Source organism: Hypanus sabinus, chromosome 22 (assembly GCF_030144855.1).
Source record: "Hypanus sabinus isolate sHypSab1 chromosome 22, sHypSab1.hap1, whole genome shotgun sequence".
NCBI lineage: Eukaryota > Metazoa > Chordata > Chondrichthyes > Myliobatiformes > Dasyatidae > Hypanus > Hypanus sabinus.
The window spans coordinates 41,404,737-41,432,434 of NC_082727.1; the positions used below are offsets into that span (position 1 = coordinate 41,404,737).

Here is a 27,698-nt window from a genome sequence, read left to right on the forward strand (position 1 = left end):
AAATTCATAATTAGGGTAAAAAAGGAATGTCAGAGACAATATCAATTAATTCACTTAAAAATTATATGCACAAGTAAAAGTTCCCAGTGCAAGTAGAGCATTTGAGCATGATTTCAACATCCAAGAGAAGTTTGGATAAGTATATAGATGGGAGGGCTATGCAGGGCTGTGGTCCAGCTGCAGGTCAATGGGACTAGGCAGCTTAAATGGTTCAGCATGGACTACATGGATCAAAGGCCTGTTTTGGTGCTGTACTTTTCTATGACTCTATATTTAACATTAATGAAAATTAATGTAGCTTTTCTTTTAATTCTTGTTATGCATACTGTGAAAGATGTAACATGATGGATGAAGTAGAAATTGCCCCCCCACTAAAAAAATCATTGAAAATAAAACAATGACTCCAGATCCATTGTTGCAGGTTAATGGCAATAAAACTGTCAGCATTTATCATAATTTCCTTGTATTATCTGACAAACCTTAGCATTTTTGCAAATACATACGTAAGCAGGGTAACACAAAAGTGCTACAAAAACCTAGTACTTAGAAGTATTTTTGAAAATAGATATTAAGTTTGCGAATTTTTTTTTTTAAAAGAAGTATCAGTTCTGGAAAAACCTCTGAAATGCAATTGGGAATAGATTCGTACACTTTTTAGCACATTCCAAACAGGACACAATTTAGTTTGTTGTTGTTCTTTATCATGCCTTCTGGCACATTGGATAGACACTTTGCCATTTCTTTAGCATTTTTGTCTGCCTTTTTTGTGAGGCTGAGTTACTAGCTTGATGCTCAAGTCAGCCCAGCACAGATGTAAAGTGTGAAAGCGTACTAAGAACCAGCTGGATTTGAACCCGAGAGCACTTGCCTCAAAGTCCGGTGAGGATGCCACTACACTACCGGCCAGCATTACTGTGTTTGTGCTTTAGCATTTATGGTGTAAAAGGCTCTTTCCACATGCAGGGCCTGGTCAGGGTGCACCTTTATAATAGGAAGACTACTGAAGGCTTATAGCAAGCAACAAGTTTAAGTAGCTGCGAACATTCCACTTTATAAAGAATATTAAAAACAGTAATTTACCTGTCATGCCACCTATTATATGGGGGAACGTCAAAGTCTCTTGCTGGAAGAGGTAATGCTCCATATGATGGACCACGCCGTGAATCAGGCCTATATTGGGATGGAGGTGATTGAGTGAGATAAGAAACGCAGTTATTTATATTATACAAGTATCAAATCCAATAAACGTATCAAGTGCATTTTAGAAAACATCTTCAGAGATGCATAATAGAAAAAAAATCAAAAGAGGATGGGGCAAAGATTCAAATGCAACTTGGTTTGAGATTAAAAGAACTGCCACAGGTCATAATGAGTAAATACTCAAGTTTGAAGCATTCATTTCTTAAAATTGGAAGTGATTTTGGTGAGACTCTGCAAACAAATCTTGTACACAATGCACTTAGCTGAAACATACAGAACGTTCAAGCTGTATGATTAGATGCAAATCAGATGTTTGGTGTCGATTTACAGGAATACCCTTGTATTTTTTCTAACAAATTTATGCATATAGAGTTATTTGGGCTCATAAAAATTTATGACATAAAAGACAGCCATTCAACCTAATATATTTGAGCAAGTTAAAAGATAGATACCCAATCAAATCTCACTCAACACAAGATCCATTGCCCTCCAAGTCACAGCTCTTCAAGTAAACATCCACGTATTTTAAGTTTAACGAGTGTCTCTTTTAGGCAGCAAGTTCCAAGGTTCTAACGTCCTGTGGGTAGAAAGAATTTTTCCTGAACTCTCTCTTAATCCTTCTACCAGTAATGGTTAAAGACTTTTTTTTTTAAACTTCGCTGCAAAACTTGCAGTTGGTTTTTCCTACTTACTTGGTCTAGACCCCTCAATTTTAAATACTTCAATTATTTATTTCTTAGCCTTTCTGGTCTAAGGAACTCAAACCCAGCCAATTCCATCTTGGTTCATAAATTAGACATGCCAAATCCTAGCAAAATATTTATAAAGCTCTACAACACATTCTCCAGCAAAATCATATTTTCTGCCTAAATCTTCTTGGAAAAACCCAGAAATATAGGCACTTTTCAAGCTGTAGTCAAGTCTTCTTTACAACCTACTACAACCTCCCTGCTCTTACATCTTCTGATCATTGGCTAAGAAAAGAAAATATTCTGAATACTTTTCGGACATATATTCCAAGGTTTATAAGTTTCACCTTTCCTCTCATTGCACAAAGCAGTAAAACACAAGAACAGACCAAATACAGAGTACTTTGATAACTTTCTCTGATTCCAAACATAAATTCCATCCTTTATCCTTGAGTAGTCTTACTCTGTCCCGAGTCCCCCTCTTGTTTTTAAATACAGGTAGAAATTGTTTAGTTCATTGCAAAATATATTTCTGCTTTAGAGAACTTCCTCTTGTTCAAAATATATGCCAAGAGATCATCATTCAGTTTTAATGTAGTTATGCAAAATTTTATGTATCGTTGACAGTGAAAGGAAATAATGCTTGTGACTAAAGAGGGGGTCAGTTAGGTGTTAGAGTGGCAAATTAAATACACAATAAATGGAAGGATAGCAAGATGTACTTTTAATATATGTGTTGTACTTTTCTATGACTCTATGAGTGGAAGAAAATGTAACAAAACAGGTCAATACAATGGTTAGAAAGGCAAATAAAACGTTTGCCTTATTATCCAAGGCACAGTGCCTGATCTGATGTGTTCCTCCAGCATTTTATGTGCAGTAGTCAGGATCCATTTTCCTTAGCAGTGAGATCAATAGTGAAAATACATGGTACAGGATCAAAAGAAAGAAGGAAAATTTCAGTTGAGAGTAGCAAAGGGCTTGGAACTCACTGCCTGAAAAGAATGGTAAAGGCAGAATTCATAGCATTTTTGAATCAATACTTGGATATACACTTTGAGAGCAGTAGCCTACAATGACGCAGGGCTAATATGCTGGAAGGTAAGATGAATCTGGCTATCTCTTTTTCAACTGACATAAACATAATGGACTAAATTGCCCTTTATCTCAAGTCTGTGATGATTCTCCATCTGAAATACCATTAATATTCTGAAGATTTTCATCTCTGTCTGGAATAGTTCAGTGACCATATAAAAAATAACTTCTTTCCTTACTCTGGAAAATCATCAAGCATAGGCCTACGGCCATGTGGTCTTAAAGAGTACGAGGGGTAAGGTTCCAATATTTCTGGCTCCGGTTCTGGCTCCGGCTCCGGCTCCGCATCAAACACATCAATTCCTAAATTACTGTAAAACAAAAAAAAAGTAAAACAAGCTTTATACAAATATAAATAGTAATTCTGGTAACTTTATTTGGATATGATAATTTTGTTCAATATTTGATTCATTGTCCTTCAATTACTTATTTGGCTCTCATGAATAAACAGCTTATGTTCATCACTGTATCAGCCAGACCTACCCCAAGGTAAAAAGAATGGTGACAAAAGTTACACAGTGAAGCTGGCAAGGAAGTATCTTTTATGGGTTAGCTTCTAAACCTAATTAGAAGGACTATGTGGAGTCTGAAAAACAAAAGTAGGACTTAGCAGATACGACTACAGAACCAAGGTGTCATTGCGTATCTGATAATGCTATGGCATTGTGATCACAAGATGCAAAGTATACCCTACACAAACTTCTGTTAACTACCCTAACGATTAGTTTCAAAATATGCAAAAAGATAAGTCTAGTTTGCAGCTTCAGATTCTAAATTAGAGAAAAGCCAATTTTTATGGTATCAGAAAGGATCTGGAAAGTGAGGATTGGGACAGGCAGTTTTCTGGCAAAGGTGTACTTTGTAAGTAGTAGGTCTTCAAAAGTGAAAATTTGAGAGTACAAAACTTGTATGTACCTGTCAGAATAAAAGATAAAGATAACAGGTGTGGGAATTTTGGTTTTCAAGAGATACAAGGTGGTGCATAGCAGGTATAAGCATGTAGGAACAAACAAGATGCTTATGGAGTGAGTATAAGAAATGCAAGACAATACTTAAGGACGTCAGGAGGGATAAAAAATAAGGCACAAGTTGCCATAGCAGACAAGGTGAAGGAGAACCCCAAGGGCTTCTACAGAATTCAAAATTGGTCCTCTGGAAGATCAGAATGGCAATCCATGCATGGAGCCAAAACAGATGGGGGAGATATTAAATGAATTTTTTGCAACTGTATTTGCTCAGGAGACAGACACAGAGTATATAACAGTGAGGGAAAGTGGCATCAATTTCATGGACCCTATACAGATTCAAGAGGATGTATTTACTGTCCTAAGGCAAGCTAGGGTGGATAAATTCCCAGACACTGACAAGGTGTTCCCTCAGACTCTGTGGGAGGCAAATGCAGAAATTGCTGGGGCCCTAACAGAGATTTTAAATCATCTTTAGCAAAAGATGAGGTACCAGAGGGTTGGAGGATAGCCAGTGTTGTTCCACTGTTTAAGAAATGCTCCTGGAATAAACAAGGAAATTATATAGGCCGGTGAATTTGAGATCAGTAGAGGGAAAGTTTATTCTAAGGGACTGGATATATACATTTGCAAGAAAAAGTTTGCGAACCCTTTGCAATGACCTGGTTTTCTGCATTAATTACTCATAAAACGTCAGATCTTCATCTAAGTTACAATAATAGACAAACACAATCTACCTAAACTGATAACACACAACTATACTTTTTATGTCTTTGTTGAATACACTGCTTAATTATGCCAGTCCAAGCTAAAAAAAAGTAGGTGAACCCTTGTATTTAATAACTAGTAGAACCTTCTTTAGCAGCAATAACCTCCAAGCATTTCTTGTAGCTGCTGCTTAGACTTGCACAATGGCGAGGAGGAATTTTAGACCATTTCTCCATACAAAACTGTTTTAGTTCATCAATATTTTTGGGAGACCTTGCATGAACAGCCCTCTTCAGGTCATGCCACAGCATCTCAATTGGGTTAAGCTCTGGACAGTGACTTGGCCATTCCAAAACATAAATTTTCTTCTTTTTAAACTATTCTGTTGTTGATTTACTCATGTTTCAGATCATTGTCTTGTTACACCATCCAACTTCCCTGAAGCTTCAGGTGACAGACCGATATCCTGATATTCTCCTGTAAAATGTATTGATACAATTTTGAATTTATTATTCCCTCAAAGATTGCAAGCTGTCCAGATCCTTGAGGCAACAAATCAGCCCCAAACCATGATGCTCCATCCACCATGCCTCACAGCTGGGATGAGATTTTGGTGTTGGTGTGTAGTGCCCTATTTCCTCCAAACATAGAAGCATTTCTGCCAAACAGATCAAAATTTCCTCATCTGTCCACAAAACATTGTCCCAATAGCATTGTGGAACATCTTTTGCAAATTTGAGACATCCAGCAATGTCTTTTTTTGGAGAGAAGTGGTTTCCATTGTGGTGCCTTCCATGAACACCATTCTTGCACACTGTCTTTCTTATAGTGGGCAGATGAACAGAGACTTGAGTAATTCTAGAGATTTCTGCAGCCTTCTGCTGTTACCCTTGGGCTCTTTATCGCCTCCTTCAGCATTGCATATAGTATTGCTCGTGATGTGATCTTTGCAGGATGCCCACTCCTAGGGAGAGTAGCCACAGTACTGAATTTCGTCCATTTGTAGAAAATTTCTCTTACTGAGGAATGACGAACACATAGGTCTTTAGAAATGCTTTTGTAGCCTTTTCCAGCTTCTTGCATCTCTACAATTCTTCTTCCAAGTTTTGGCAGATGTGTTTGTCTATATTGTGACTTAGATGAAGATTAGGCCGTATTTTATGAGTAATTAATGCAGAAAACCAGGTAATATGCAAAGGGTTCACAAACTTTTTCTCACAGCTGTAAGTACTTGCATAGACATAAACTGATTAAGGATAATCAGCATGGCTTTATGTGTGGTACGTCACGTCTAACCAATCTTATACTATTTTTCAATCAAGTTACCAGGAAAGTGGATGAAACCAAGTAAGTGGATGTTGTCTACATGGACTTTAGCAAGATATTTGATAAGGTCCTACATGGGAGGCTGGTTAAGAAGGTTCAATTCCTTGGCATTCCAGATGCGGTAGTAACTTCAATTAGGTATTAGCTATGTCGGAGAAATCAGAGAGTGGTAGTAGATGCCACTCTGACTAGAAGTCTGCGACTAGTGTAATGTCACAGGGATTGATGCTGGATCTGTTGTTGCTTGTCATCCAGATTGACAATCTGGACAATAATGTGGTTAACTGGATCAGCAAATTTGCGGATGACACCAAGGCATTGCACTTTAGCAGGACCACCCAGGGTAGTTCTTACACAGTGAACGGTAGGGCACTGAGGAATGTGGTCGACCAAAGGGATCTGGGAATACAGGTCCATAATTCATTAAAAGTGGTGTTACAGGTTGATAAGGTTGCAAAGAAAGCTTTAGGCACATTGGCCTTCATAAGTCGAAGTACTGAGTACAGGAGATGGGATGTTTTGTTGAAGTAGTATAAGACATTGGTGAGGCCTAATTTGGAGAATTGTGTGCAGTCTTGGTCACCTACCTGCAGGAAAGGTTGAAAGAGTAGAGAAAAAATTTAGAAGGATTTTGCTGGGTCAAGTTATAGGGAAAGACTGAATAGGTTAGGACTGCATTCCTTAGAACTTAGAAGACTGAGAGGAGATTTGATAGAAGTTTTCAAAATTATCTGGGGTATAGATGGGGTAAATGCAAGCAGGCATTGTTCACTGAGATTGGGTGGGACTACAACCAGAAGTCATAGGTTAAGGATGAAAGGTAGAAAGTTTAAGGGAAATATCATGGGAAACTTTGTCACTCAAGAGTTGTGAGTGTGGAACAAGCTGCCAATACAAGTGGTTCATGTGAGCTCAATTTCAATGCTTAAGAGAAGTTTGGATTGGTGCATAGATGGTAGGTGTATGGAGGGTTATGGTCCAGGTGCACGTTGATGGGAATAGACAGTGTAATTGTTTCAGCATAGACTAGATGGACTGAAGGGCCTGTTACTGTACCATGTGAACTGAATTTGAAATTTCTTGATGTGAACGGCCCATATAACAATCAAATAATGTGTTAAATTGCTTTTATAATTTCATAATAAAGCAAACATTAAAAAAAAGAACTCACCTTCTCATCGGTCCACAACGAAGGTCAGCCAGATATACAGCACCATCCATTTTGTGACCCCGGGCAGTGTTGAAAACTTTAAATTTAAAGAAGAGCATTAAAAAAGGTAATCAAGAATGGCTCATTTTTTAAATAGGGAAATGAATGCCTTCCGCATAAATAACCACATACGTTCTATTGTTGTCTCAGGGTCCACTTCTTCTACGTCAATTAGGTATCTAATTTGTAAACAAAACACATTAATATAATCTTACACAACAGAAAATCTGCAGATGCTGTACAGTGATTTGGCCATTCCAAAACACAATTTTTCTTCTTTTTAAACTATTCTGTGGTTGATTTACTCTTGTGTTTTGGATCATTGCCTTGTTACTTAATATAATCATACTAATTTTTAGCTGAATCTTTCCACAAAGTTACTATGTCCAGAGAGAAGTAATTAACATATTCCATTCATGCTGAATAACTATCAAGTAGACACTTGAAAAATATTAGGAACAATAATTGTAATCCAAAATTTGCACTAATTTCCTCATTAAGGACAATCTTAGGATGATTAGAAACAGTGAAATAATTTAGATTTAAACAGTATTTACCTGCAGATAAGGTATCCAGTTCTATTAATCCCACCTGTACAGTGAACTCCAATAATTTTATCTAAAGTTAAATTGAAATGAATTGAAACTTTACCAATGTGCAAAAATATTACAGAATAATTTTAATACATGACATTCGACGGAGCTTGCAGAGCTCAAGGGACAGTAATCAAAATGCTTATTCTTCAACTTTGTGAAAACTGAAGATTTGAAAACCAGGTCTCCATTAACTTCAATCCAAGGCTATAAAATGTCATCTTCATTTTAACTGATGGTTTTGGTTATCAATTATTTTCTTCACTTGCAAAATCAGAAACTTACATGGCTGTTTCTCACAATCCCTCATTTCCCTAAGTTTAGCATATGAATTGGCACTTCAATGTAGAACATCTTTCAGTTCAGTTCTAGTTTTTGCATACTTACATGAAAGTGGTTTGTGAAAACTATGAAGATTTGCAAGTTGCAAGATTAATTCCATTATTCAAACAAATCAATACAGAGAAGGAATGCAGAAGAGCTGATTGTTGGAAGACGACACTGAGTGGTAGGAATGAATTTGGAAAGGTCAAATCGTATGTCTCATTTTAATGATATACAGTATATTACTGGATGAAGTAGAAAGTAGAACATAGAGCTGTACAGCACAGGAACAAACCAATCAGTCCACAATGTCTGTGCTGTGCATGAAGACAAATTAAAAGTGATGAGCTATTCTCCGCCAACAATAGGAAGGTAACTATTGCCACAAATAGGAGGAGCTCAAAAAGTGAATGAGTGCAGTGCTGTGGTAGAACTTTGGATTCTGTACAGGCAGGCTTTAAATGGCTGAAATAGATTAGGAAGGGCAAATAGAGAATACATTTGTTATGTGTGGTACAATGAATTGTCATTTCTATTTTGTGTTTTCATCTCATTACCCTTTGCAGCACTTGCTTTGTAAGCGTGTCTATCCTTCTCAAGTTGTTGCTCACATGCCAATTTAACCAAACGTCCATTGTCCCTCAAATTTTAAATTATGCTTTAAATTTTCACTTAGTCACTACTAACAAGTGCACTCTATCCATCAGACAAGCAGTGATTAGGCTTCCTCCCTTTGGTAAGAATGTAAAATAGAAGGGAAAATACAACTAGAGATGTGCCTCCACGTATTACTACTCCAGCATCAGAGGTAGAGAGGTCCTACCCCAGTTATGAACATGTCATGTAAAATTACCATTGAATAAGTGCTTGGGAGATTGGCAGTTGTATGTCAACTGCTGCAGGCACATTCTCCCAGGAGGGAACATGGCATTTCCATCAACCTTTTCTATGCACCACTGACTCCCCCGCCCCCCCCCCCCCCGGTCCCCTCAAAAGACACAACTATCACCCCTAAAAGACAACTATCAGGAGTTGGATTAAGCAGAGCAGAAATAGGAGCACTGAATGGACTGAGTTAGTAAGACTGGTTGGTGACTGTTCTTCCCACACGGGCTTCCTCTCCCATCACAACCATTTCTGTGATCCTCTCCCACGTTTTGTTCATTTCCGATTTATACACAGTTCTCAGGAATAGAACGGTAATATAGTTTGGGGACGGCTTGTATTGGAAACCATTACAAAGTTCATTCCAGAGAAATTTGATGACAGAATCAAATATAACACAATACCCAGTCGTGCTGAGAACATCTTCAGGGACTGAAATATGATTTTTCATGAGTAATTTATCTTTCATAAGTTTTATCTTTGATAAGAGCGTCACATGTACAACAAAATATCATGAAAACTGTGAGTATCGAATTCTCAGATGATTCTCCCTGTGCTTGCACTGTCACAGGAACTGTGTCTTCCCACAAAGACACGCTTTAGGTACCTAAAGCTTGGTGGGACTGGTTAAACAGATAATCAGGTTTCTGTTTGATGATGCACAAAATCTCTGTGGGAAAGTAAGCTCCCAGTAAGATTAGCTTGAATGTTTCACATCTTCAGTGCATAGTTTAAAACTCGCTGTATGAAAATAATCAACTTACTGTAATATCTCATGATTTTTAAATCTCCCCAGTTTCCATTATATTCCATCTCTTGCTTTTGGCAGCTAGATGCCAAATGCCAGGAAATCTGCATGCGATGTTAAACTTGTGATGAAATATTACTCCAATTCATAAGTATCAGGGAGAGGTTAGGGGTAGCATGAAATCAGAAGGGAGGAGCTATACAGAATAAAAATGCATCAGCACAAATTAACGTTGGCACACTAGAAGCAACTTTTAAATGTGCTATTGCTGAATGACTTGTTGATCTATCATTATTCTCACCGTATTTCACATCCAGAGTCTATTAATATCTCACAAATGCTTAAGAGGACAACTGGCAGGTTGGTTCTCACAAGTATCTAGCCATTTGCTAGAATGTTTTTTGCCTAGACTTGGGGTTTGTGTTACAAGAGGAGGTTGCATACATTAGTACTTTATTCCCTGGAATGTAGGGGATTGAGGGGTGATCTGATAAGAGGTATACAAGATCATGAGGAATGACAGGATGAAATAGCACCTAGTATTTTTATCTTAGGGAGGTGTTATAGCAAGGAGGTTTAAGATCACAGATGAGCGATTTTGAAGGGGCATCAGAGGCATATTCTTTATACAAAGGGTGATGCATATTTGGATTGAGATACCCGAAATAGTGGGGATGCAGGTACATTAGCAACATTTAAAAGCCATATAAATAAATACATGTTCAGGAGAGGTTTAGAGAACTATAGGCCAAAGTGGGCAGATGAGTCTAGCTCACTGGGTTACATGATTGGCATGGAAGAGTTAGGCCACAGGGCCCATTTCCATTCTGTAAAACTTTGATTCTGCAAATTCAGTGTTATAAAACCATGGCTGAATAAAAGGTGCAATAGGTTTACTACCCAGGATCCAATCAAATGAATTATAAGAATCTCAGTTATAATGCATAAATTAAATAGGGATTGAACACTTCTCTGAGTATAAATCAGTTAAATAACCATAATTAACAAGAGTAGCACATTACTTACCATTGTCAGCATTTTCCCATAAAAATTTTCTGACTCTTCGCTTAAACTGAAGAATTGTAGCATCATCTGGTACTTCATGCCCAACTGTATACAGCTTTTGATACTGCACACTTTTAGGCAAATCCTAAATAAAATAATGCATTATGTGGGCACCCAAGTTGACCATTCAATTTCAATGAAAGCCAAAACTAAAGTTGAATTAGAGATTATTTATATACCTTTTCAGTATAATAGCGAGTTGTATATGTTAAGTCAATTATTAAACCAAGTTCTTCATTTTGCTCTTTAATTTTTGCTATAAGATCCTTTGGAGAAAACTTCTGATTAGCTGTGAGCCTTTGACTTATTGCCTGCAAAGAGAAAAAATATAAACATATTTACTATAGTTTTAGGTCATATCTTACAAGAAAAGACGAAACAGTCATAAACTTAGTTCCAAGAAATGCAGCAAGGCAAATACATAAATTAAGAATCTTCCAAGAAAGCAGGATAAGGTTTCAGTGGTCAGAGAGTTAAAAGCAAAGAAAGTTTAAAAAAAGATTCTTGACTGAAAAGGAAATCAACCAGGAAACTTACTCAGATAAGCAAGTTGTTAAGAGAAGCAAGAATGGTATATAAAAGTGGATATGATGAAACAAAATCTTCAATAAATAAGGATGCCATGCAAATGGAAAGATTTCATTGATCAAGTATGGCAGCTGTAAGCAGCCCAGGTTTGCCCATGTATCTATCAAGTCCATAGTTAACTGATTTAGATCTTTTGGCAACAAATTTTCTTACAGAACCTTGTTACAAGTTGGTCGGTTATACAGGAACTTCAGTCATAAGTACATCACATGACATACCTTTAACAAGCCTCATAAACATAAATACTTTGACAACCAGTTGAGTTATATCTCTCAAACTTAGCTAGCTGCTGAATTATGTGGCTGTTTCTGTTTAAAGTTACTGAAAGACAATTTTTAACTCTTAATTTAAAGAAAATACAAAGAACCAAAAACACCTCCATATTGTAACTATTTCCTTCCACTGAAATGAATGGAGTTGCTGAAACAAGGGAAGTCCAACCAGGAATAAATTACCCTTGTGAAAATATAGGATGTCGCAACAGAAAATGATAGCTAAAGATAGAAAACAAATCAAATTAAATAAATCCTTTTATTTAGATTGAAGGAATAAGGGGAAAATTAAAATGCCATTCAATGCAGAAGTGCAAGGCTATGTAATTTGGCTGAACAATTATAGAAATGATGTAAATTCAAATGCATAAATGAAAGTGGGAAGACCAGTGGAAAAATGGTATTTTAAAAGAAATGGGAAATTTTGTTTTCATAAGATAGAATGCAAAAACGAGGAGTTGGCACTAATCTCATACAAATCATCAGTCAGGCTGTCACCGGAATATAACGACTGGTTTACAGTTTTAGTACATTAGGGTTTCCCACAATACGTTCTAATTTGGGCAGGGTATGAGTAGGATTCAGATTTTCCTCAGAGTACAGAATGAGATTTATCATAAGACAAAGGAAGTGACTGAAGTTGGAAAGTGTTTAAACATTTTCCTCCAACAAGTTGCGCAACTGTTAGGTTATATTTTCACCATCAATTCACCAAAGAAAATGTGCTTACTCCTTTCAAAGGGACTTTGAAAGCAATGAATCTCGTTCTTGGTATGCGTCGACCAACGGGTATAATGCCTCTCCATCTATATTATAATTAGATGAAAAAAGTTTTCAGTAAATAATAATACCAGATTTGTTAAGTTGTCATAGGCTACACTTAGAAATACAGATAGTAAGTTTTACGTTATTTTGTTAAGACTTATCATTTAAATTAGTTTTAAAAAACTATAGATTCAGATCAGAGAACACTGCATGCATCACCATGAAAACCTTGGCCTTGCTTTATTAAAGATATTCTTTATCCTATCCATTATGACCCCATCCTCTAAAACCGAACAATTTTCTCCTGTATACTCGGTTCCAAAGAAGGGTCCACAACTTGTAACATGAAATGTTTTGCTTCCCACAGATGCTGCCTGAAGTGCTGAATGATTACATCATTTTCTGTCTTATTATTAGCAAATTTCAAAGCTTACTTGAACATTTAGTTGCAGTTCACCAAATTGCACATTTACTACAATGAAACAAGACATTGGCACCTGCAGCTAAATAAACAACAGATGTTAGAATGCAAAAGTTAAACTGAAAATGATGGAAGAAAGTCTGACAGCACTAATTATTATAGCTATACAAAACCCGGTTAGCAAAAGTCTGATTGCGACCTTGCAGGGTTATCAACAACAGATAATGGAATGACAATGGGCTTCTCAGGATAAATTCTGATGAAAGACTCCATTCACTACAGTAGTTTTTTTTCTAAATTTAGATACTAAAGGTAATTCAGAGAATTGAAAGTCCTGAGCACTACCGACAGTGCCCGACCAGCTGTATCCTATCTAGTATGGGAATTGCAAGGCATCGGACAGCAAGACCCAACAACTGAATGGAGGGCTGGTGAGAGAATTATTATTCTCCATCACCACCACCTTCAACCCCTCCCTCCTCCAAATCCAGGATATATTCCAAAAGCACCGTGGTTGCAGGGTCCTCAGGACTGTTAGGGACTTCTCAAATCCATAACATAATCTCTGACCTCCTACCCTGAGGCAGGACGTATTGCTGAATCTGAACAAGGACTGTTAAGACTGGGTAACAGATTTTTCACCAGGCTTCTGAACACCCTGCTACCACCTGGTACACATCACCTATGACAGCGCAAGTTGCATTGTGCTGTTGTATATTTAACTATATGGTATATATACACTTTATCTACTTGTACATCTACAGAAATTTATTTAATATTATCCTAATACTATTATTTTATGAGCTGTATGTGATATATGTACTACGTATTGCAGCTTGATCTCAGAGGAACGTTGTTTTGTTTAGCTGTATACAACTGTATGGTTGAATGATAAAGAACTTGAAGGAAGCTATTTCTACTTATTTGGAAGCTGAAGATCAGCGAGCATAATAAAATTAGTGAGACCTTTTAGAACTAAAGTTGGAATGTACTTTCACAAAACAGGACTGAGATAAATCGAGTGCGTGTCACAACAAGCTTGCACTAAACATAAGACCAAGAAATATATAGTCGACTCAGGAAGGGGAAATTCAGGGAATACATAATGGAGCTCACCAAGGGGCAGCAGTGGAAAGGGTGAGCAGTTTCAAGTTCCTAGTTGTCAAATCTCGGAAGATCTATCCTGGGCCCAAAATATTGATGTAATTATGAAGAAGACATGCCAGGAGAATTGCTACGTCACCAAAGACTCCAACAAATTTTGAGATATACCACAGAGAGTATTCTAACCGATTGCATTACCGTCTGGTTGGAGGGACCAATGCACGAGGTCAGAAAAAGCTGTAGAGGATTGTAAGCTCAGTGAGCACCATCATGGGCATTAGTCTCCTCAGCATGAAGGATATTTTCAAAAGCCTATCCCTCAAAAAGGTACCAAGCATCATTAAAGATCCCCGCCATCCTGGACATAACTTCTTATTACTGCCACCATTGAGGAAGTACAGTATCACGAAATTGCAGATTCAACATTTCAGTAACAACTTCTTCCTTTCCACCATCAGATCTCTGAATGGTCTATGACCCATTATTATTGCATTGCTTATTTTTCATTGCACTGTACTGCTACCACAAAATAGCAATCTTCACAACACGTCAGTGATAATAAATCTGATTCTGTTAAAACAAAGCTGGAATACACTAGTGGAAAGTTGCGAACAAGGGGACGGAACTACAAAATAAGAGGTAATTTTTGTCTGCCAGGGTTGTGAATTTCAGAAATTGTCCACCACAAAGGATAGTAGAGGACAGATCATTAGACACACTTACAGTGTTGATGGACATACAATGCATTCCAGATAATTGGGACACACCAGCACCAGTACATTTTAGCCCAATTAAGCTGCTACCCCCAATTAGTCAAACTTTCATAGAAATTGTTAAATTGTTAAAGTATAAAAAACAAACTACCGTTTAACAGAATTCTTAAAAAATGTATTTACGTATGGAACAAATTAGAATTCTACTAATGTTACTACAGTGCTATAAAACTGTATTAATTCCTAATAGTTATCGATGTTGGAGTTCATCCAGTCTATGCTGCCATGTATGTGGTGTCCAGGGAGGGGTAGCATCTCTGGTGAAGGGTCGTCACGTCCATTCTGGGGCAGCTCACTCAACTTTAGTCCCCAGCAGACACCCAGCTCTCACCTGTAGCTCCAAATAGCTGTTTGCATGCAAAAGCAGTAACACCACTTCAACCAGGTGAGGGTAGTCGGTAGGCCTTCATACCCCAGTAAAATAGGGACATACTTATTCTAACACATGAAGTCAGCTCTGGCAGACTGGGTAGATGAATCAACAGCGGGATCTGGTGATCAAGAAGGCAGGTCTGCAATGCTTTGTGGAAAGCGAAGGACATAATAAGGCACTGAAGTAATCAGTCATCCATTGCAACCAAGGAAGACCCCAGTTTGTGACAACTACTCATACCACTGGATCCAGACTTCCAAAGCTGAGGGAGTGGAACTGTCCCAGAGCAACATATTTTCTATTTTAAAATCTCTCCCCACAGATTTTAATTGTCATTGTCCGATTCGACAAATTACCAATAAGCTGCCATGTTGTCTTGACTGACTGTAAATGCACAAAAATCAGCACAGACACCTAGTGCAGATAATGGACTGCTTTCATACAATGCTGTCGACGACTGTATCCTCCAAATCTTGTCATTGTAACATTCAAGATGACTGTTGATGTTTTCAAATCCTTTGTAGGTCCAAACTTTTTGAAGTTAAGAAAATAGTTTTTACTCCGGCCTGTTTCTAGCATCTACAAGTTTGAATGCTTGAAACCGCAGGAAACAAAACAATTCTAAATTGTTTTATTGCTTAGTTTTCCCTCACCAGCTATCATTAACAAAAATCATAGCTTCTTGACCACAAACACCGGTACTACTTAAAAACTTTGCTACGAGCACGGTGTGCTGCTGAACGGCAACACAAATTCACTCGACTGACACTAGTTAGAAACAGTTTGGCAATAGTTTCTGTACCAACTAAATGAAGGGAATCCTTATTACTTTCTTGATCATTTTCTGTTATTTAAGAGTTGTCCTAAATAAGCAACTGCCCTGATTAACTGATAGCATAATTAACCACTATCCACTGTAGACTTGAAAGATCAAGGAACTGAGTTACGGTGAACTGACATAGAAGCAGAGTTGAAGTCAGCATAGATTAAGAATTATCATAGAATTAGAGTGTACCCATTTAAAACAGAGATGAGGAGAAATTTTTTTAGCCAGAGGGTCATGGATTTATGGAATTCGTTGCCACATACAGCTGTGGAGGCCCAATCCATTGAGGGTTTTTGAGGAGGAGATTGACAGGTATCTAATTAGTCAGGGTATCAAGGAATAAGGGGAAAAAGCCGGAAATTGGAACTAGATGGGAGAATAGCTTAGCTCATGGTGGAGTGGCGGAGCAGACTCGATGGGCCGAATGGCCTACCTCTGCTCCTTTGTCTTGTGATCTTGTGATATGAAATGATCAGGCAGATTTGAGGGGCTTGGTAGCCTGTTCCTATTTTCTTATATTACTGCAAATAGTGACTAATGTTGGGAAAATTATGGATTTCATATCAGAAACATTGATTTAAAAGGCATTAAAAGGGTTATAATACAAAGGTAGGTATACCAATTAAAAACAGACTAGCTACAATCTCATTAAATGATTTAAGTCTTTAAGGATTGAATGGTTTTGCAATTGTTCTCTGTGTAGGTCATTTCTAAGGTTTTGTTATAACATTTTATTTTCTCATATAAACTGAAAGAATGATTTGCTTTCACAAAAGCTTCTAATTAATAATATCAGCTCACATTCTTAAAACCAAACTATTTTATTTTATAATTTCTTTTATTGAGTCAGATTTGTACAACACAGGAATAAACCCATCAGCTACTCACGTCCATACTGACCTTTTCACCCATCATCACTGATCCGATTTGACCATATTAGGTCTACATCATTTTATGCATTATTTGTGTCTTTCTAAACCTCTTAAACAAAGTAATTATATCTGGCTCCACAATCTCCTTCAGCAGCAAGTCCCAGATATCAGCCACTGTGTTAACAACTTTACCCTCAAATCTTCTTCATCTCTCCTTACATTTATGCCCTCTATTTTTTAATACCCCTACTGTGGACATAGTCATCAGTATCAATCTTAGCCATTTTATTTCCCCCCATGAATCTTCAAGATGTGGTATGTGGTTGGGGAAGAGGGGTAAGAGACAGAAAGAAAAAGTTTTAATGGTTTGTTCTCCTTTAATTTATGCAAATCTTTGGATGTACCAGGACATGATCCACAAGAGAATATCAAGATTATGGGAATTTATATGAGAGTCAGCATGGAAACAGGTCTTTCTGCCCACTAAGACAGTGGTGACCAACCATTTTACAATACTGCTACATCAATCCTTAATGTGTCATTTACCCACACAAATACACTTCCAGATTTTAAAGTTTACAACATACACACTTAACTACTAGACTTTGATATCTTTCCACAGTCCTCCTGACTGGCATAAGCAAAAATAGTGTTCACCTACAGAAGTAGTCTTGAATGTTGATATTCTGCTTACAAGTGTGGCTATCAAATAATTACAAAGTCTAGTGTCTAGGGAAGAGTAGAGCTGAAATTTTTCTTCATCGGTCATAAATTGCACATTTTCTTCCACAATCTCAATAATTATCCATTGTGCACAACAGGTAGTATCAGAAATTCTGGCAATGAATATTGCTATATATAGTTTTGAATGTCTACTACTCAAATCCCAATTAAAGACAGAAAATCTAGAGAATTATACCTTAAACTACCTGCTGGATTCTTTTCTGCTGAAAATCTACCTCTTTTCACCAAGATCTACAAACACATTAAAGCCTTTAGGTAAACATGGTATTTAAAACCCTTCAAATTAGTTGAGTGGGAATCTTTCTTACTGTGAACATAGGTTTTACAAAATTACTTATTTGCAATGTTTCATGCTCCTTCAGGTTATTTTTACATGCCCTAGTGAGGGATCCACAAGGAACATCAAAGCTATGGGAACACACAAACAGGCTCTTCTGCTCACTGAATTGACACGCCATAAACCACTCATTTTAAACTATCTCTACATTAATTCTCTTTAACAACCCCCATCCCTCAGGTTCTACCATGATGCATTTTACAGTGCACAAGTAATATAACATCCAACGTGCCTTTAGTATGTGAGAAGCTAGGGCATCTGGAAGAAGCAAATGTGGCCACAGCGTGAATGTGTAAACCTCACATAGCATTCAAGGTCAGGATCTCTGAGGTTGAGAGGTGGTGACTCTACTGGCTGTGCCACGGTGCAATCCATGACTACCTTTGAGAATGGCCAAAGGAATTTTAAAAAATTCTCAAGTTTTCTACCACTAAGACCACAGCACAGAGTAAGCAGCAGCTACTGAAACAATTCTAAATTACCCTATTATTTTCTTCCTGGAACATATGTGCCACTCTAAGGATCAATTTTTTTAAACATATGACTATACATACATACATATGAAATGCACACAATAGATGTGCATTTAGTTACCCGACAATCTATATATTGTACGTTGACATTGAAATATCATTTGAGAACATGAACTCAAATTGTGTCCCTGCTTTACAATTTTGACAACTGCTGTAGGTTGATGTGTGGGTTGTCATTTAATAACTTTCAAGAGCTCAAGTAAGTATTATGAATGAGGAAACAACATAGCCTTGAAATCTGAATATTTTGAACTTCAGTCAATACAATTAACCATGTAAATTATTGAAAATGATTAATATCAGAAAAAAGTATAGTATCATATTTATCTCCTGTAGAGCCTTTCTGAAAGATTTAAGAAATTTTGCATGCATTTTAATAATTCAAATTTATCCAGATTTTAAAAATATGGATACAATTACTTATATTCAATGTATAGGACACCCTCCCAACACAGTTGTAGCAGGGTTTGTTTTGGTGAACTGCTCATAACCCAAACTGTTTGCAATGCAATTCAGGAATGTGTTGCAAACCAAGTTCCCACGTGGCATGCAGCTCCACAGCATAGGCAAATCACTAGTCTCCCAAATGCTCAAATGTCCAGGCAGTACCAAGATGGACATTTGAATACTGTGTTATAACTTACCTAGCTATTCCAGAACCCATAAACTGCACGTGCTACTATTGCCAACAATCAATGTATGTGAAAAGAGTGCGCCAGTTTTAAGATTCATAGTTACTAGATTACTGATCCTGACATACAGGTGTATTGAGAAATGGTCAATAAATATTTAGTGGTTCCCTGGGACAATTTTATTAAGATTTTTCCAACGGTGTTTTGTAACATACACAGTAGGATATTCACTGGTTTGTACTAGGTGTCATTACAACTTGCCTTTTGCTTTTAATGTTTGTCTTCCTCTAATGAATGCAGTTACAACTTCAAAACTACAATGAGGAATTTGGACTCTACCACACCTGATTAACTGTTCTAGATTTAAAAACTTATTATTTATAATAAACTTACCAATTGATGAGAAGCATTCTTTACTATTTAATGAAATTCTGATCCAGTCATCAAACCACAGGATTTTAGCACCTGGCAGCAGCAAATCACAAAGATTTTCATCCATGAGATAGATGTGAAAATGAAATAAGTGGCCCTACCTTTAAAAACTTAAAAATATAATAGGATAAGGATAAAAGGTATCATCAAAACCAGTTAAGTTTCAAAAATAAGTGACTATTGCTCGGTATGTATAATAAATGCCTGAAGGCCAAAATAAAACATTTTCAAAGGTTCAACAGTTTATCCCCCATAAGGCAACAGTGTCACATGGAGTAGAAAGGTATGAGATGCATTTTCAAACTTGGGCCTATTTACTCATTCAAACAATCTGAGCCTCATTACTATTCTGAGTGGTCAAATAGCATGGGTATAAGTGATTCAAAACGTCCAAGCTTCCCATTATTGACAAACTACTTATTAGAAATAGAGCTTCATTTAATGGAAGATAGAATGATACAAAGTTCATCATACAGGGATTTCTGCATAATCCTTACATTTTAGTAGTCCATCCCTAAATTTAAGCTTTATGGATTGAATTAATTTTAGAAATAATCTTGTAAAAAATCATTCGAAAGTGCAGATTTTCCAAATCTTTAATGCCTTCAGTTTTCTAGTACATTTTACAATGACTGAAACTAGCTGTTTCAATGGAAACAGACCAACCATTCTTGTGCCAAATCACTGACTTATCTTTATGTAAGACTCAGTCCATTTATATTTCCCCAATTACAAACCTTGCACTGTAACTTGATTTATAAAAGTACCATTCCTCAAACTAAAAACTTCCTCAGAAATGTAAACAAGTTAGATTTTGCACAAGTAGATGTTAAGTAGCAACACTAATAAGACCTCTGGAGTCCAGGACTAATATATTTGCAATCATAGTTGCTTAAGTGTAATGACATGAGTGGGGATGGGCCAAGAATCAACAGAAAATGTAAGCAGTTAAATGTGAAATATTGGAAAACTTTCAGAATTATAGAATGTGTGAAAATGTCACATACCAGGTTTTGCTGAATTGCATGCCAATAAACTGAAATACAAAGACCTAGCATGAACTAGAAAACAAAGCACTAGTATTTGGACTTCCTCTTTACAGAAAGTTGTACAACTTCAGGGTCATTCCCAATTTCTACTTTTTTGTCCTGTTTGATTTCATGTTTCTCTTTGCTTCCTTCTCCAAATTCTGCATACATTTAGTGTTTTCATTGGTCATTAATCCTAATGCCTCTGGTGGATTTACTCCACTTTAAGATTTCAAAACTAGGCAAATATGAAAGAGTCCATCACCAATCCTTGAACTAGTTAAATTAGAATGTATACATCTACTGGAAAGTTTTATTTCCGCTTTTCTTTATGCATATTAGCATTGCTTTCAATGCTGAATGCCTTGAGCTTCTAATCTCAAATGTCCAAATATGTAGAGTTGCAAGTTTGTGAACCCTTTGCAATTACCCAGTTTCCTACAATAATTACTCAAAATGTGGGTGATCTTCATCTAAGTTACAATAATATACAAACACAATCTGCCTAAACTAGTAATATACAAACAGTTGTATTTCTCGTGAATACTGAATACACTATTTTAACGATCAGTCTAGGTTCACAGTAGTACGTGAACCTCTAGGTTAATGCCTTCTACAAAAGCTATTTGGAGTTAGGTGTTCCAATCAGTGAGATGAGATTGGAAGAGGTGTCCTGCCCTTTAAAGAGACAAAGTCAGGCTACTGACAGAACCTACTCTTCAAAAAAGATCTGTATGTGCACCATGCCACGATCAAAACAACTTTCAGAGGACCTTAAAAGAATAATTGTAGAGCTGCATGAAGCTGGAAAAGGTGACAAAAACATTTCTAAAGACCTGAGTGTTCGTTAGTCCACAGTATGAGAAATTGCCTACGAATGGAGGAAATTCAGTACTATTCCTTTCCCTAGGAGTGGGTGCCCTGTAAAGATCCCACCAAGAGCACAATGTACAATGCTGAAGGTGAAAAAGAACCCAAGGCTAACAGAAAAGACCTTTAGAAATCTCTAGAACTTGCTAAAGACTTTGTTCATGTGTCCACTATAAGAAAAGACGTGAGCAAGAATGGTATTCATGGAAGGACACCACAGAGGAACCCACTCTCAAAAAACAAAAAATAATTGTAGTTCATCTCAGGTTTGCTAAAGACCATTTGGATGTTCCACAACATTTCTGGGACAATGTTCTGTGGACAGATGAGACAGAAGTTGAGCTTTTTGGCATAAATTCACCCCACGATGTTGGGGGGAAAAGGCACTGCACACCAACACCTCTTCCCAACCGTGAAGCATGGTTCGGGGCTGTTTTTCTGCCTCAAGGGCCTGGACAGCTTGCAATTGCTGAGGGAAGAATTAACTCAAGTGTATCAAGTCATTTTACGAAGTAAAATGCAAGCACGGTAGCAGTCCATCACCTGAAGCTTAATAGAAGTTGGATGCTGTAACAAGACAATGATCCTGAAACAGAAGAGTAATCAACAGAATAGTTTAAAAAGAAAATTAGTGTTTTGGAATTGCCAACTCAGTATCCAGAGCTTAACCCAATTGAGATGCTGTGGCATGACCTGAAGAGGACTGTTCATCCAAGTATCCCAAAAATATTGATGAACGGAAATAATTTGTATGGAGGAATAGTCTAAAATTCCCCCTCGTTGTTGTGCAAGTCTAATCAGCAAATACAGGAAGCATTTGGTGGAGGCTATTGCTGCAAAAGGAGGTTCTACTAGTTATTAAATACTGTGTTCACATACTTTTTCCAGCCTGGACTGTGAATAATTAAACAATGTGTTCAATAAAGACATGAGAAGTACAAATGTTTGTGTTATTAGTTTAGGTAGATTGTGTTTGTCTAGTATTGTGACTTAGATGAAGGTCAGACCACATTTTATGAGTAATTAATGCAGAAAACCAGGTAATCACAATGGGTTCACCAACTTCTTTCTTGCAACTAGGTTTGATAATTTCACAAGAGAACTTGATATAGCAAAATGACATCCTTTGCAATACACACTGAAGAGCTCCCTACTATGATAGACATTTGTAGATATTAACTTCATACTGTGAACAAGCCTGTTGACATTTCTATTTCCAAATAAGGCTTTCTTTTGCTTACTTTGTAATTAAGTGCTCAAATACTGGTTACTTCCCATTCCTTGGCATAATGCCAAAGAATTCTGCAAATTTGATTCATTCCACTACATTTATAAGGCTAAGTAAAATGGAAATATCACATTTTTAAAAACAGCTCAATATTTTCTTTCCTAATTAAAGGTTCTATCACCTTACTATTCTTCCTTGGACTTTAAATATATCAAACAGTTAAACATGTCAAATCTTCACTCTCCAAAACTGTTTCAATTCTTGGCTACATCTCTTTGATAATTAAACAGTGTGTGAGATCACTATATTTTAATCATTACCCCAGCTACCAACATTCCATATCTCTATCACTTCAGTCCTAAAAATGAATGACACTGGAAAATGATGATCAACCAAAGAATAACCTCCATGAAAATCTTAACACCATTTGAAGGGAGCAAAACCAACCCTAAAGACAAAGTTTAAAAAAAATGCAATTTTCTTTAACCAGAAGCCGGTTTAGGGCCATCTTTGTAATTTAAGGTACTGCTGTATTTCTTCCTATTCCCCACTAAAAAGTAAATTACATTCAATGAAGGAATCTTTAAAAGTTACATTTTACTAATTATAAAAGTCTAAGTTAGACTTGCAGTGTAAGATGTCTGCAGTTGATCCATAATCGAAATCAACAAGTTACATTCCTCCAGATACTTTAAATATGTCAAATCCTTCAACTGTACCAAGTTATCTCATTTTTGTGCATGTTACAACCCGATTGTATCTACAATATCAACATAACCCTGGAATTGCCCATCCTGAGGAAGCCAGATACTACACAAAAACTGCTCTTTTACTCTAAAATTTTCTCTACTTAGTAGAGGCTGCAGATTACTATATATTGGGTGCTAGCTTAACAACTCTCTGTACTGTCAGGTTCTAAAGATAGCAACTTTACAAACCTTAAGGTTGCATAAAAAAAGCTTTATTTAAAAAAATGAGACAATCACAACTTTGCTCTGTAAAATTCATTGAATGGTAAATGCAGTGGACCCAATAACTTTACAATGCTTTCCATGAAGATGAATATAAATGATCACATTAGGTTACACATCCTTTTACATCATTACCCAATAAATGAAATTTATTAACTTTTATCTTGTATTAAAAGCTGTAAAATAAGGCATCTTGGGCACTGCAATATAAACAAACTACTTGCAGGCTTCACTTCAATGCACCAATTCTCTCTTCAGGCTCTTCATTTTCAAGTTTAGTATCAGCAGTTCTTCATTTATGGAGTCGATCCATTTAAAATTTCTCTCAAAATACTTCAACAATAAAAAAAACTGAGAAGGCATGTTATTTGCTTTAAATTTTTCCTCAATCAGCCACATTGTTCCATCTTTAGAAGAAACAATCTTAATCTCTTCAAAGCCAAATTGCCAGGTATTCAATGCACTTCTCTCTCAAATTTTAAGGAAGTCTTCCAGAGATTTAGTAACTGATCAGTCGTGAGAATGAGAAGAGGAATGGGGGCGATGATAAGAGTTTACAAGATTTAAAAAAAATCCTTCACATTAACAAATAATAATTGTTTGATTTGTTAATTACTTTAATCTTAACCACTTAACCAAACAGAAATCAGTCTTGGCTTCCCCATTTCTTTTTCTATTTCTGGTGATTATTCAAGTAAAAAGGATAAATTAAGTGTTGAAAAAGCCTGTGATAATGCATTCCATTTGCAAACCAAATTCCATTTCACAATGGAATCATTATGACAACTAAACTGCATATTTAAATAATTATATAAGTGGATAAGCTACACAAAAAAATCAGTGAACACATAAGTATAATTGTTCAAAGAACCATGAAGCCAAATTTCAATCCAGAACCACTTTTTGATTTTTTACAATATTTTAAGCTATAAACAATTCAGAAAATTTTTAGCAACATAAATGAGATGGCAACACAACTCTACAAAGAACATGAGGTACAATTTTAAATAAAAGTTACATGAAGTCAAAAAAAAAAGCAGTATCAAATCAACTCAAACTGCTTAGAAAAAAATAGTTAAGGTTGTGGACCTTTGGAGTCTCGATTATCCTGGCTTCGGGATAATCAAAGGCAATATCCCAAATTCCAAAGAGACTCAAACAAAAAGGTTTTTGCATACAATTATTGTAAACAAATACTGTTTTAAATAAATGGCAAAATTAAAATCACAGAAGATCCATTTTGGTTGATATGCTACCACATATTTAAAAATGTAATTTGCACCAGGTTAAAACGATAATATGCCTGACAGTTATTGCAAGTACCATGCTTACAGCTAGACATTTAAATAACACCAAAGCATACAATTTTTAAAATTTAAAAATCTACAAGTGCGTAACGGTGCTGCAGCAAGTAGTGCCAGTGCCACAAGCATTAGGAGCTGTGATAGCAATGCTTTTTTAAAATAAACTACCTCAACTTGTGTTTCTGGAAAAATTAGTTAATAGGTTAATCCAATACAAACAGTACTAGCTCCAGTCCAATGTACAAATGCTTTTTCTTAACTATTTGACAATTAAGCACAAATAGTATTTATGCTATTTTCAATAAATTCCTTTCTAAACATTTTTGTACATATAATACAAAACTTGTTCTGCAGTTAATTGGACTGGAACCTCAACTTCAAACATGATCTAACTGGTATTCCTACATTTTCAGTGTGTCACAAGTCAGCAGACTGGGAGAAAAAAACCCCCTATAAATCTGTGTCAACAAATAGGATTTTAGGTGTCATCTCCGATTTATTCATTTTGACAGTCAATGCTATCCATATTTAAGTCACGTCCATCAGCTAATGAACATGACCATTCTAGGGAAATATTTGTTCTCACAAATTCTCAACCAAATCAATACTTGGATGTTTTGATAATTATTATTTAACAGCGGTATTTCACCTAATGTGTCTTTCACCTCTGCTTCCTTAAAAATGCAGAAAATCACAAATGCTGGACAAATGGATCCAGTTTAGTCATTCAGTTCCTGACCTGGCTGAACTACAGATTATCAGGCCCTGTTCTCTTGTGGAAACTCCAGTTTCTGCTCATATTGGAATATATGTGTTCTTTTTTTCAACAAAAAGTGCAAACTGTTATTTGTAACTCTTCTTCCTTCACCCCAATTTTGTCACAGACTGAAAATATTTAATTTACTTCCTTTGCCACTTATTTCTCCAGTCCTTAACTCCCGCTAAAGAAACAAACTCATCTTCATATAATTGTGCCGATTTCCCCAAACCAAACTGTAATGCCTTTAAAATGAAATATGATTTTACTAAACTGCTAACTTCCAACTTGCCTTCCTTGTACCGTTGACATTGATGGTTATTTGTTTCAATTAATTATTGTTCTTCCCTTTCAGATGTCATTTACTGCCATTGAATCTCCAACTTCTCTTTGTACTTCATGTTTTCAATTCTGACTTTTGCAAAATTAATTTGAATCACATTTCCTTAGAATACGCAAATTGGCCCATGAAGGCTATGGTGGCTCTCAGGGTAATCCCACTTCTCCAATTGTTTTCCTGTAACCTTTCATGTCTCTCATATCCATGAATTTTACCATAATTCTCCAATTCTACCTGAACCAAGGGTAATTAACCTACCAATTTGGTGTTTCGCATCTGCGGTGAAACCAAAACATCCAAGAGAACACACAAAGAAAGCCAACAGCAGAGGTCAAGATCTAACCCAGAGAAATTGTAGCAGGAGGACTACCTACTGCTGCTACTCCAAGCTCTCACATGGGAATAGATCCAAAAGTAGCCTATATTCTATGACAATGTAACAAGGTAAAGACCCTCAGTAGTGTAGTGGTAGCACAATGCTATTACAGCTCAGGATGTTCTGGATTTCGATGTTCAACATTGACGCTATACTGCAAGGAGTCCCTGTACATCATTCTCCTCCCCCCCCATGGAATGTGGCTTTTCTTCCAAGTCCTCTGGTTTTCTCCCACACTCTAAAAGCGTACCAGGTAGGCTGATTGGTTACCGTAAAATGTTCTGTTATTAAGTTAGGACTAATCGTGTTTGCTGAGGTGGTATGACTCAAAAAGGTCATAAGTGACTACTCCACACTGTATCGCTAAATAAATTAAATCTCTCAGCCTAGCCCATTTGTGTTTTTTTTTAAAAATTTAGTTTAGAGGTACTGTATTACAGGTATCCTGTAATACATCAAAAAAAAATGCTGGATCTACTCTTACGAAAGTTTTCACTTATGATGTATCAGTGTACAAAACACTTGGATGTTTCTTCCTGCAAACCAGAATCTATTCTACTACCTCTCATTTCTCATCTAAAATGAGACCCACAAGATTGAAACTGTGTATTTATATGGAGGTGACACCACAATAAACTCTCATCTCCAAATGCAGAAACTTAAATGTCCACATTCAGTAGAGGATATACTCCATCAAAACCACTGTTTTCAATCTCTGTAAGTTTCTTAACTATCAATTTTAAAACCAAATTCAGATTGTTGGCAAACTTGGCATATGACCTTCAGACTATTATTTAACTCGGTTCAACTGACATGTAATTCAAGATATATTGTTTTGTCATTAGGGGTTTCCCTCTTACTACCCAAAGTAGACACTTTGGCTTCTGATTAAAAAGCAACTCAAAATGTAAAATTCTTCTTTGATTCATGGTTTGGTCTCCTCCCTACACTTCAACTCACTTTCTCCACTGAGATACTTTTGCTTTTTCTAGCTCTCAATTTAGTAAATTAAGCATAGAATATTCTTTAATCAAAAAGATAAAGAGATCTCCATTATTCCTTCACTGTCTGCTACTATAAAGATTCGCTCAAGAAATTCTACAATAATCACCCACAAAGACAGGATGGGTCAATTCCTTGTCAAGCTCAAATTGAAGTTATTTCACCATCATTATATGCAGACACCAAATTGATGAAATGGAAAATAAACTACCAGAATTAACCATTGCTCATATATTCCATTGTATCTTAATCTGAAAATCCCCACTTTGCCATTAGGGATTTAATCAGATTTTTTCAGGCTGTACTCAATGCTACTTTCAGCTTTCAAGCTTCAACCAACAT

At 36.4% G+C, this 27,698-nt stretch overlaps 1 protein-coding gene across 1 annotated transcript in view; it reads right to left on the reverse strand.

The window, feature by feature from the left end:
- LOC132379559 (RNA/RNP complex-1-interacting phosphatase-like) overlaps positions 1–27,698 on the reverse strand; it is a 43,789-nt gene that overhangs the window by 5,055 nt on the left and 11,036 nt on the right. The window contains exons 3-10 of the mRNA XM_059947608.1: positions 12,399–12,474; positions 10,988–11,119; positions 10,770–10,893; positions 7,751–7,811; positions 7,326–7,372; positions 7,155–7,230; positions 3,164–3,295; positions 1,081–1,170 (exon numbers count right to left, since the gene is read on the reverse strand). Of these exons, the coding sequence (XP_059803591.1) occupies positions 1,081–1,170; positions 3,164–3,295; positions 7,155–7,230; positions 7,326–7,372; positions 7,751–7,811; positions 10,770–10,893; positions 10,988–11,119; positions 12,399–12,474 (738 nt within the window). The remainder of the gene's footprint in view (positions 1–1,080; positions 1,171–3,163; positions 3,296–7,154; positions 7,231–7,325; positions 7,373–7,750; positions 7,812–10,769; positions 10,894–10,987; positions 11,120–12,398; positions 12,475–27,698) is intronic.